This window comes from Pogona vitticeps, chromosome 2 (assembly GCF_051106095.1).
Source record: "Pogona vitticeps strain Pit_001003342236 chromosome 2, PviZW2.1, whole genome shotgun sequence".
NCBI lineage: Eukaryota > Metazoa > Chordata > Lepidosauria > Squamata > Agamidae > Pogona > Pogona vitticeps.
The window spans coordinates 294,565,195-294,577,801 of NC_135784.1; the positions used below are offsets into that span (position 1 = coordinate 294,565,195).

The following is a 12,607-nucleotide window of genomic DNA, read 5'->3' on the forward strand; positions in this document are numbered from 1 at the left end:
CCTGGTGTGGTTTTTGATTTACAGTTCTAAGCTACAAACAAACCCAGGGTCTCTGAAGGAACAACGACTCCCAGGTCAGCCTCTCTATCATTCAGAGACTATGCTTTTGAATCTCCTTGCCTTCCAAGGTGAAGCAGGTGGCAATATGGGAAGGGCCTTTTTTGGGGTAGCTCCTCAGCTCTGAAATGCCCTTCCACGTGTGGTTTGTCCAGGACCAGCATTATCACCAGGGCAAGGCAATCGTATTTTATTGGACTTTAGCTGTGATCACATTAAGACTGTGAAAACTACAACCTAAATGCTGAAAAAAATGTACATTTTAAATGGTTATAATAAAGGAATTCCTTAAAAATGGATTTCTCTTGCTCCTGGATCAGCACAGCTACCTTTTTAAAATTTACAATTATGCTTAGCTTTCAGTGAGCAGACAGTTTTATTGATGTTCTTGTTCCAGCTTTGATACTTGTCCTTTATTTATTTTGAGTGATGTTTGTCAAAGGTTGGAGATTTACAATGTTTTAAATGATAACTGCACTGACTAAATAAACCCATTGAGCTGGATTAAGCTTCTTTTCATGCATTGGGGGCAGTAGTCAGGAGGAACAGGCCATTTTTCACTTATCTCCTCTTCCCTTTTCAGTCCCAGTGCCATTTGCACCCAGTTCTTCGAAGGGTCCCCCAACCCTCCAGAGCAGATTTGGGGGAGCATAGAAGACTGAAGGTAATGGGAAGCTGAGGACAGTTTCTGCCCCCTCCATTTCTGCCCTGGAACAAAAAACATACTGCAAAATTGGGGAAGTCCTTTGTTCCACAGGAAATACATGGTGGATCCAACCTAGAATTGTCACTTGCAACCAAGGGCACACTAAAAGCCATGCAAATTACATAAGAACTTGTGAAAAGCTACTTTTCTGGATCACAGCTCCCAGAATCCTACAGTTTGCCAGAGATTCTGTGAGTTGTAGCACCTACCAACCTAAATGTTTTCCCTTACCATGTGTATCCCAGCTCAGTGGTTTAGGTAGCAGAGCCAGAGGGTGGGAGTTCAATTCCTCACTGTGCCTCCCAGGCAGCCTGTGTGATCTTGGGCAAGCTGCACAGTCTCAGGGTGCCTCCAGAAGAAGACTTCTGACTATTCTCTGCCTAGAAAACCATTAGAAGGATTACCATAAATCAGAATTGACTTGACAGCACATTATTATTACTGTATTCATCTTCATAGCTGCCAGAAAGACAAATAGATGGATGCTAAATCAAACCAAGCCTGAACTATCACTGGAACTTAAAATTATTACCATATTTTTCCGTGTATAAGACGCCACCACTTTTCTAATCCAAAATTATGAAAAATAAGTGGGGCTTAGCAAGTGTAGGGGGAAAGGGATCAAAGCCCTGCAGGATCACTTTGAACCCTGCTTTCCCCTCCACTTGTTTTTGTTCTCTCCTCAACTTACTTCTGTGAATAAGACGACCCTCAATTTTTAGTCTAAAGATTTTAGACAAAAGTATAGTCTTATACATGGAAAAATACGGTACATTGAGGCAATCATACTTCGGGTACATTATGAGAAAACAAGACTCATAAGAGACAATAAAGACGGGGTGAGACAATAAAGATGAGAAAAGCCAAAGGAAGCAGGAAAAGCAGAAGACCGAATGACTCAATCAATGAAACCATATTTTTTTAGTTCAGAAGAGCAGAGCAAGAATATTAATGACAGGATCTTTGGAGGTTAATACCCATATGCATTAACTTATAGGAAATTATTTGATAGCATGTAAGAATGACAATTGTTATGAAGAGGCAAATAGCGTTACTTTGCATTAGCGGTTCAGGGATTGTGGCACCGTGCTTTGCCCATTTCTATGAGCTCACTTTACATGTACTTACTTTACTCTGCTCAATTACATGAGCTCCTTTTACCTTATCCTCTCTCTCTCTCTCTCTCTCTCTCTCTCTCTCTGTGTGTGTGTGTGTGTGTGTGTAAATGAGACTATTTATATATGTTAATGGATAGAATGGCAACAAATATAAACACTGACTGCAGTTCTGCTCCTTAGTGTAATAAGCTGCAACAAGAGTAGGCCCACTGAATCAATGGAACTTATGGAGGAGGTAACTCATCAAATCCCCAACGATTCAGTCCTGTCTGGTTGTGACTTACTACTCTAAGCAACAGGATTTCAGCCAGTGTCAGAGGAGTAATGTGGTAAAAGTTGTTGACGTCAAGGACAGCCAACTGGGTAATCAAACAAATAGCTTAAGCCAGCAAAAGAACAACAACCGAAAAGCATTAGGTTAATGTTAATTTTAGGATTGATTTAGATCAGTGGTTCCCAGCTGTACATTCTCAAATGTTTTTGGACTGAAACTCCCAGAAGCCTTCACCACTAGCTTCACTGGCCAGGTTTTCTGGAAGTCCTAGTCCAAGAACATCTGGGGACCCAAGGTTGGGAAACCACTGATTTAGATCCATAGATCCCTTCTAACACTGGCCGCTAGAGGTCGCAGGAGTAACAGAGGAAAGCACGGTTTGATAGATGCTCTTTTAAACAGGAAATTGTCTATCACAGTTTTCCATAGCATCAGCAACTGATAAGACATGATAATTTACCACTGCCCTTGAACTTGAAAGCCTCGATGGGCATAATTCATTACCAAAGACTTGAAGGTACGAGGAAAATCGAAAACAGGCTGCTGTCGGACTTATTTTCCCACAAGCCTTTAGCATAAGGGTCCTTCCAGATGGACATAAGAGTTCCACGCAAGTGAAACAAGGCTGTTATGTTCGGATATGGCAAGAATTCAGAACACTTCTTCCATTCAACACAGACACAGACACACACACACACACACACATGATTTGGGGGCTGCGGCTGTGCATTTGTGTGATGTTGGATATGATCTATGAGGTATGCCATTCTTCCCACCCTTCTGTGCTTCATTTTTATGAGAGTTTAAACAGAATTGAAATAGGTTGTTGTGGGTTTTTTGGGCTTTTTGGCCATATTCTGAAGGTTGTTCTTCCTAACGTTTCGCCAGTCTCTGTGGCAGGCATCTTCAGAGGACAGCCACAGAGCCTGGCAAAACATTAGGAAGAACAACCTTCAGAACATGGCCAAAGAGCCCGAAAAACCCACAGCAACCATCAGATCCCGGCTGTGAAAGCCTTCGAGAATAGAATTGAAATTGTTTTAATTTTTAAAAAATTCAAACTATGTTTGTTCAGCTAATTCTTTAAAAGATGACAAACAATATGTGTAATAAAAACAAAACAAACACACATAACAAACCCTTGTGGCGCCTTTAAGACTAACAGATTAATTTCAGCATGGGTTTTTGTGGGTTGCATCCATTCATCAGACACATGGAGTATAACATTTGTTGGAGTTTTATTTGCAAAGTCACATGCTGTCTGTAGTTTGAGTGACTGGGAGAGACTTTGCTGAGCACAGATGATTATCTATCCAGCACTAGACGATCGTTCATTCCAGCCTCTGAATTCAAAGAGAGCCTTGCCTCTCTGCTGAGCTTTCTTTTTCCATCTCTTTAGTCTGTTTGTGGCAGTTGTTTGTTTGTTGTTGATCTGTTAGGTTGGTTGCTAAGTATGTATGCAGTAAAGAAAGCAGTATTAACAAGTCTGTAATTTCAAGCAAATGTAAGTAAAGAAACACTTTTATTATTTCTCCAAAAAATGTCTCAGAGTGAGTTATTGAGACTTTAAGTTCTAGTTGATGAGAAAGGGACAAATTCTGGTAAACCTATAGCTATTCTCCTCAGTAGAGCTCTGTACTTCTATTGTGTAGCAAAAGGAATTTTACCAGAAATTCAAAACTTTACAATAATATTTTGGTTGACAGGCTAACATACGCAGTGCACATGGTTGTAGGGGGTAGTGATCAAGTGAAGTGGAGCACTGAGGATAACAGTAATGTGGCAGTAAACATCAGGGAATGAACATCGAAGATCACATAGGCATCCTGACAATAGATAATTTAGCTAATAAAAACAGTGTATCAGCTGATACATAGTGATTAGGGTTTTGTATTCAAAATGCCAAGGTAATGACTTTTCTTCTTGAGAAACAGTTACTGGTGCTGAGATCAGAGGCTTGCCAATAAAAACCATTACTGCCTACATACAAGATTATAGTGAAAACCAGTTTATTAATATAGACAGAGCACAATGAAGCTCTGCTCTGTGTTTAAGTCTCTGGCTGCATACTGGAAGTTATGACTATAACTCATCTTAACTGTCTCCTTATTAATGTTATTTCTTTTCCCCTACAACATTCCATTCGAGATTGGTGTCCTGAGAGGCTGAAATGTTGCAATGCTGAGTTTAATGTGTTATTATTTCTCATGTCAGACGTGTATCCATTTATTCCTGTTTGATCTATATAGAATGCAAAGGATCACTGCCAGCAGAGGATGGCATATATCACATTAATGATGAACAAGTGAGTGAGTCATGGATGTAGGGGGTGTCATTTTTGGAACATGTAGTGGTGCTTACACAACAGACGTGGGCATGGAGTGGACACCTAAGTTTGTAGCAAGTTCTTGTTCTTGTTTCTGCATCCGTGGTGAGGAGACAGTGATTTGCCGTGAGTTGTGTAAAATTGGTACCCCGTCTGTAAATTAGCACAGGCCTGCCAACCAAAGCTTGTGAGAGGAAAGTATTGTTGTCCACAGTGGGCTGCATGTCCTTGACACTTGGTTGGAGTAGAGAGCTGTAGGTGACATCAAATGGAGTCCTGTCATCTTCCCTTTTGGATTTACACTGTAGTAGTTTGTTCCAACACACTTGCTCAGCCATAGAGCTCACAGTCCTAAAAGTTCAAACTATACATTATGGGTAGCACATCATTAGAAGAGAGAATTCCTTAAGTGCTGAAAGAAGCGCCTCTAAGTTAGCTTACTTTGTTTCATGATTGGACATCAACAGGCAAACTGGGCTTTCTTTGCAACTGACTGCTCAGACAACAAGAGTTTGCCCGAATCACATACAGATATTTGGAACAATATGCTGGGCAATCTGTAATGTATAATTTGACCTTCTGACTATTTTATAGGACTGTTGTGACAGCAAAGTGGAACGTCCTCTGCTGCTCAAAGCCCCATGGTGGTAGGGTGGCAATGAGGTATTCATACTGACATCTACATATTTAATATAGTTCTCTGAAAGCTATATACTCCAATAGGAGTACGCAACTGCCTTAATTTTGTTTTAAATCAGAAATCAGATCTTTCATCAACTTCTGTAACAAGACTACCTTTCTTGACTATTACATGTAAATAAGGACATCACACTTCTGGGAGAAACATTTCTGGCACTAAATCTAATGCTGAAAAAAATATGTAGCTTTTAAAAAAAATCTGAATTAAATGTCAGTCTGTACCTTTGTACCAAACAGCTAGCTTGGCAGCCATTCCTTCCCAGCTTTTGTCTTCTGCTTCATTCAATACTGCACCGCTAAGAATTGTTCTGCAAAAACGTGTTACTGATAATAATGGCTAAGAACATAGCAGATTATTAAAAACATGAGAACAGGTTGTTTTGACATAATACATTAGTGTTTCATCACGACAGTACATAAAGAAGGTTCAATCTTTGTTAAGCATGGAGAGGAAATTATAGAGCCTCTATGTATTGTTTAGTTCAGCCTCAAAAATAGAAACATACATTAGCTGCATGTGTTTTTAAGTGATGGAAATGTTTTAATCATCATAGGACTGCAGAACTGGAAAGGACACCATGGATTAGCAAGTCCAGTTACTGTCAAGAAGGCACAATGGGGAATTGAACTCCCAACCTCTGGCCCCACAGTCAGAGACATAAACCACTGAGTTATCCAGCAGTTCTCATGTGATGCACACATTAGCCTTCCCTAAACTGGTGTCATACACATGAAGTTGGACTACATACCAAGCTAGCAGGTGGGAGTTGGTGGCTAACATATCTGAAGGGCACCAGATAGAGGAAGGCCAAATGTTTTTATTGCTCCACCATCAGCTTAGGTTAAACCAGGTGTTTTGGAAACTGGAAACACTAATAGCCTGCAGAAATCATTGTTGTAGACAAAAAAAAAAGGGAGAATACATACTTTGAGCAACCATCCTCTGGCAAGCCACATGGAAAGACATATTGTCCATAGGTGTTTGTTTTGCCCTGTGCGTACACAAGTCTGGATGAAGCTTGTATAAGGTTGGGTGTAAACATAAAAATATAAGAATAGACTTGCAGGATATATCCAGTATTCTGTTTCTACAACAGCTGATCAGATGATGATAGAAAATCCACATGCAGGACATGAATAAGATGGCACCCTCCTGCTCGTGGCTTTAAAGGGGGATTGGATCAATCAGGAAGGGTAAATCAACCAACCAACCAACCAACCAACCAACCAACCAACCAACCAACCAACCAACCAACCAACCAACCAACCAACCAACCAACCAACCAACCAACCATCCATCCATCCATCCATCCATCCATCCATCCATCCATCCATCCATCCATCCATCCATCCATCCATCCATCCATCACGAAGTTGCTTCCGACTTATGGTGACCCCACGAATGAATGATCTCCAACATGTCCTGTCCTCAAGAGCCCAACTCAGCTCTTACAAACTTAACCCTGTAGCTGTCTTTAGGGAGCCAATCCATTCCATTTTTTGGTCTTCCTCTTTTCCTGATGCCTTTAACCTTTCCCAGCATTATTGTCCAATTTGCTCTATTTGATCAATTGGATTTGATCCAGGACTTGAAGGACCCATTTATTGCCTCATCCTTCCTGATTTATCTCATTCCTCTTTAAAGCAATTGAAGCTGGCAGCCCTCGGCATATCTTGCAACAGCAAATTCCAGTATGGCACTATACACTGTGCAGAAGAACTGTTATCTTCAGAGAAGTGGCCGTTTTGGCCTGTTTCAGCAGATGTAACAAAAACAAAAGTTTTATATACAAATATACATTGTGGAGATGGGGACCCAGTGAAGAGGGACACAAGCACAGAAAATGACACTTCAAAGTGACCACAACATTATTAGTACAAGTAGTGAACCTTGAGACAGTCTGCAAGATGGCGTCGGTAGCAGGCGGTTAGCGCTTACCTCCGCCGCGCCGGTTCGCCTCTTGTACTCTTTTCCTAACTTTCTCTTTCCTATCTCTTTTTCCTTTTTTTTTTCTTTCTCTCTTCTTCTTTCACTCTCCCCCTCTTCTCTGGTCCCTCTCCTGGCCTCTTTGATTGATTGCTGGCTGCCTGATTGAGTGCGGGGCTGGAGCCAGAGCTCAGACGCGGAGCTGGGGGCTGAGGCTCGACTGGAGCCTCCCGGCTTCGGCTGTGCTTGGACGCTCGGGTGCCTCGCTGGCCGCAGGAGGTGGCGTTTTGAGCGCTTCCGTGTTTGCTGAGGAGTCGGGTCTATCGACCGCTGGAGAACTGCGCTGCCAGGGAACAGGCTTGCCGGCCAGGCTGACGCTGAGCCCTCCAGAGGAGAAAGATCGGCGTCTGGTGACTCGGCGCCTCCCCCCCCCTTGACGATCTTTGCAGGGCTGAGATCAGAGCTCAGTGCTTGGAACCTGGTGTGCTGTGTTCCCTATGGCCAACAGCGAGGTCCGCGCTGCCTAGGAGCGTTGTGGGACCCGGGCTGCTGAGACAGAGAGGCGGATTGCCAGCGGTGACCTGGTGGGACGAAGACCTCATCGTCCTAGGAGAGTCCTGGATGGTCGCCATGTTGGGTTCTCGGCCAGCAGCTTCTTCTCCATACTCGGTCTGTTCATCCAGCCCGTCCAGGGCCAGCTATAAAAATCTATTGACTCCTTTACAAGGAAGGGAAAGAGGGAAGCCTGGGACTATCTATCTTTTTGCCTGGACTTCGCTGCTCTCGACGCTGCCTGTTCTTTTTATTTTGATGCAACCTGTGAGTAACATCCTCAATCCGGCAATTTCCCTGACTTTAACATCAACTCTAACAACCCCTGGAAATATATTAACAACATCAAGAATAGCAAGTCCAGCAAAACTAAAAAAGACAGGGTTCCGAGGCAGTGGAGGATGGACGTAGTTAGATTGGGGGGGAATGTTTTTTTTTTGTTGTTGTTATTTTTTGTTAAATTAGAATTCATTATGTTTGTATTGGGTTTATAATTTTGTATTGCTATGTATTTTTTGTATTTGTTAAGTGGTGATATTATTTAGTGTTTGCTTTCCCATTATTATTATTATTATTTTATTTCTTCTCTCTTTTCTTTTCGTCTGGCATGGAGTGGGAGGCCTGCTTGCCCAGCGAGGGGCCTTTTAACATCCCGGTGGTTATGGGTAGAGGGCGATATGGCATTGACGCAGTCCCTGCTCGTGTTAGTAGAACAGTGAACAGATGTTTGAAGGCTGTACACTGTTCTGAGGCTGCAGCCAACCCCCAGTATCGAGGCAGCCAGTTCAGCCAGCCTTCCACTCTAACCCTGGTGCTGTTGAATGCCAGGTCTGTATCGAATAAGCCCCAGGTGATTCATGACCTTATCCTGGAGGAGAATGCAGACCTGGCATGCATAACCGAGATGTGGCTCAATGGGGAGGGTGGTCCCCCCCTGGCTCTCATCTGCCCGCCCGGTTACGATGTCCAGCACCAGGGTAGACTGGAAGGACGGGGAGGGGGAGTAGCCATTGTCTATAAATCCAACTTGGAGGTTACCAGGCGCTCCTCGGTGGTAAGGCCGGGTCTAGAGGCACTCCACGTGTCGATAGGGGCCAGGGATGGAATTGGGATTTTGCTGGGCTACCGTGCTCCCTGCGGCCCAGCCACTTCCCTTCCGGAGCTGGCTGACTTTGTCTCCGCGGCATTGTTGGGATCCCCGAGGCTTCTGGTCTTGGGTGATTTCAACGTGCATGCGGAGGCAGAGGTTACTGGGCCAGCTCTTGAGTTCTTGGAAACCATGGCTTCCTTGAACATGTCCCAACATGTCAACGGCCCCACCCACGTGGGTGGCCACACGCTAGACCTGGTTTTTTCCTCCAATTGGGGCGAGAGTGGTCTGATGGTGACGGACCTTGTGTCTATGCCCTTGTCATGGTCAGATCACCACCTGATAAAATCTAACCTCACAGTGGCTCTCTCCCCCCGCAGGGAGCAGGGGCCTATTTCCATGGTCCGCCCTCGAAGACTACTGGATCCGATCGGTTTCCAGGAGGCCATGAGAGGGATTACGGCTGACCTGGCTAGCGCTCCTGTTGACGTCCTGGTGGACAGCTGGTCCACCGCTGCCACCCGGGCAGTCGACACGATCACGCCCAAACGCCCTCTCCGGCGCAGAACTCGTCCGGCGCCCTGGTTCAACCTGGAGCTCCGGGCGATGAAGCGAATTAGGAGAAGGCTAGAGCGTAGATGGAGGAAGAACCCGACGGACAACAACTGGATAGCTGTCAAGGTCGCAACTAACCTTTACCTGAATAAGGTGAAGGCTGCATGTAGATCATTCTTCGCTAACCGGATAAGCGAAGCATCCAACCAGCAGGCGGAGCTTTTCCGTATAGTGCGCGACCTATCCGGAGTTGGTCCGGGTGATAGGCCTCCCCCTAGTTTTTCACCTGACCAATTTGCGGCATTTTTTAAATCTAAAGTGGAGGCCATCCGCCGGGAGCTCTCTCCTTTTTTAAATGCAGTGAATCGAGCTGAGATGTCCAGCGCTCCATCTTGCCCGGTTATTCTCGACTCTTTCCAGCCAGTAACGCCTGATTCTGTGGCCAGGGTGCTTGACCGCTGTCGGGCCACCACCTCCTCCTTGGACCCTTGCCCGGCCTGGCTAATCAAAGCAGCCAGGCCGAAAACAACTGAATGGGCCACAGCAATAATAAATGGGTCTTTCCTGGAGGGCAGGTTCCCGCCTGCTCTCAAGGAGACACTCATTAGGCCCATACGAAAGAAACCTAGTTTGGCGGCGGACGAAATTGGCAACTATAGGCCCGTCGCCAATATTTCTTTCATGAGCAAAGTGGTGGAGAGGGTGGCGGCAGACCAGCTTCAGGCACTCCTGGATGAAACAGATGGCCTGGATCTGTTCCAGTCGGGCTTCAGGCCGCGTCACGGTACAGAGACGGCATTGGTCGCCCTATATGATGACCTGCTGAGGGAGGCCGACAGGGGCAAAATGTCTCTGCTGGTCCTCCTCGATATTTCGGCGGCCTTTGATACCGTCGACCACGGTATCCTCCTGGGGAGGCTCTCCGAGTTGGGAATCGGTGGCCTGGCGTTAGCCTGGCTCCGTTCCTTCTTGGAGGACCGCCCCCAGAGAGTTCAGCTTGGGGAGAGTGTCTCGGCCCCGTGGAACTCCAACTGTGGGGTTCCACAGGGGTCGATTATCTCCCCAATGCTATTTAACATCTATATGAGGCCGCTAGCGGGGGTCATCAGGGGGTGTGGAGCGCTGTGGCATCAGTATGCTGATGACACCCAGCTCTACATCTCCTTTTTACCAACTGCAGGTGATGCCGTCCTGTCCCTTCAGCGCTGCCTGGGGACTGTACTGGAATGGATGCAGGAAAATGGCCTGCGGCTGAACCCGGACAAGACGGAGGTCCTGAGGGTGGCCCCCCCCCCGTGGTTGGTGGCTTGGTTGGCTCTCTCTCGCTTGGGGGGGCCACCCTGGCTCCGGTGAGTGGGGTCCGCAGCTTGGGCATACATTTGGACCCGACGCTCACCATGGAAACACAGGTGGCGTCGGTTGTCCGCTCCGCCTTTTTCCACCTTTGGCGGATTGCCCGGCTGCGGCCCTATCTCGACTCGGGGGCGCTCACCACCTTAGTACACGCGCTCGTAATCTCAAGATTAGATCACTGCAACGCGCTCTATGTGGGGCTACCTTTGAGGCTGATACGGAAACTCCAGATGGTGCAGAATGCAGCAGCCAGACTCCTTACCGGAGGGAGAAAATTCCACCACATTTCTCCTATCCTGGCTAGACTGCATTGGCTGCCCATTCATTTCCGTATTGACTTCAAAGTTTTAATGCTCACTTATAAGGCCCTAAACGGTTTGGGACCTCGATACTTGGCGGAACGCCTTCACCCACCAAGTTCTACCCGGACCACCCGCGCGACCCAGGAGGTGAGGCTGAGGAGCCTGACGCCGAGGGAGGCCCGGAGGGAGAAGACACGAAACCGGGCCTTCTTGGCGGTGGCTCCTCGCCTTTGGAACAATCTCCCTCCTGAGATTCGCGCGGCCCCTACGCTGGGTACATTCAAAACTCAACTAAAAACATGGCTCTATGTCAAGGCCTTCCCTCCTGCCAGCACCTAATCTAACTTAATTTATTTTTCTCTTCTTTATCTATTTATTATTTGCGATTATTTATGATTTTTGTCAATTTCTGTTAATTGATTTTTAATTTATTTTATTATAATTGTATATATGTTCCTGTTAGCCGCTCAGAGTGGTATAGATTTACCAGATGAGCGGGATATAAATCAAATAAATAAATAAATAAATAAATAAATTGAGAGTGCTGATTACATAAACATAAGTGCTGATTCCTACCAAAGCAGAAAAATGGAAGAAAGGGTCCTTTCTGACAAGTAGACAGGAAGAAGACCTTACCTTCTAGACCACTTGGTTTCTATGCTTCCCATGGAAGTAGGGTGGAATGTTCCTCCCAACATGGAAGCCAGCTGAGCTGGTGGAGAAGGGACAGCGGAACTGGCTGGGGTGGAATTCCAAATGCTATTTATTGTCTGTGGTGGCCAGATGACTAGCTAAGTACAGGGCTAGTTTCTGCAGCTGACCCAAAGAAGGAAGACCTATGCTCTACTATTCTTTTTGAAGGCCCTTCTTCCTCTCCCCCCCCCCCCACCAATTTTGGCCAAGTTGAACATTAGAGAGACAGAACATTCTCAGTGGTGATCCACACACAGCAGAAAAAGGATCTGGATCCTCAGGCAATGGAACCAAATTCTAGCCCTCCAGGGTTTCCTAGACAGTATGTCCCTTTCTACGTGATGATGGTTCATTTTGAGGTTTCCTTGCTCTTGTATTCTTCCCTTTCCACATCTGAAAAAAAAAGTTGAGATACTTCTTCAAATGCGTAGCTACTGGCAGTAAGGAACAAGGCTTACAATTAATTAGTTGTTTCAAGCAACATCATTACCTCTAATTAATTTCTCTTTTTCTTTTTTTCAGGTTAAGCGGGTGGAATGAAATCATGTTTCAAAAGCCATGTAATTCAAATTAAAGTTGCTTTTTTTGTGGGTGTAAGTAGCATTTTCTAGTTACTTTTAGGAGTTACCCTTAAAGGGCATTTTTTCGAAGAATGTTGGCCAGAGAATTTCTAGTTTTATGCTATTCTTTTTTCCATCTTCTTTGTTAAAAATAATGGAAAGTAAAAACAAAACAAAACAAAAAAAACCAATGAGCATCACAATATGGAGTGTATTGCTTTCTTTGGCACAGTAATGTGTAACAGCAGCAGTTCATTTCTTATAAATGAGAGGGGGGGGATCCTTTAAAATGCATTTTTCCTAGCCAGTAATAGCTGCAAGCTAAAAGATGGTGAGATGTTCTCTTCCAGCTTTCAGCCCTATCAGAGGGAGGTGTCCCCTGAAAATTCTCTGAT

General features: G+C 45.2%; 1 protein-coding gene across 1 annotated transcript in view; it reads left to right on the top strand.

The window, feature by feature from the left end:
• SLC45A2 (solute carrier family 45 member 2) overlaps positions 1-12,353 on the top strand; it is a 45,868-nt gene extending 33,515 nt beyond the window's left edge. The window contains exon 8 of the mRNA XM_020807115.3: positions 12,175-12,353. Coding sequence (XP_020662774.3) covers positions 12,175-12,192 — 18 coding nt within the window. The 3' untranslated portion in view covers positions 12,193-12,353. The remainder of the gene's footprint in view (positions 1-12,174) is intronic.
• The last annotated feature ends 254 nt before the right edge of the window (positions 12,354-12,607 follow it).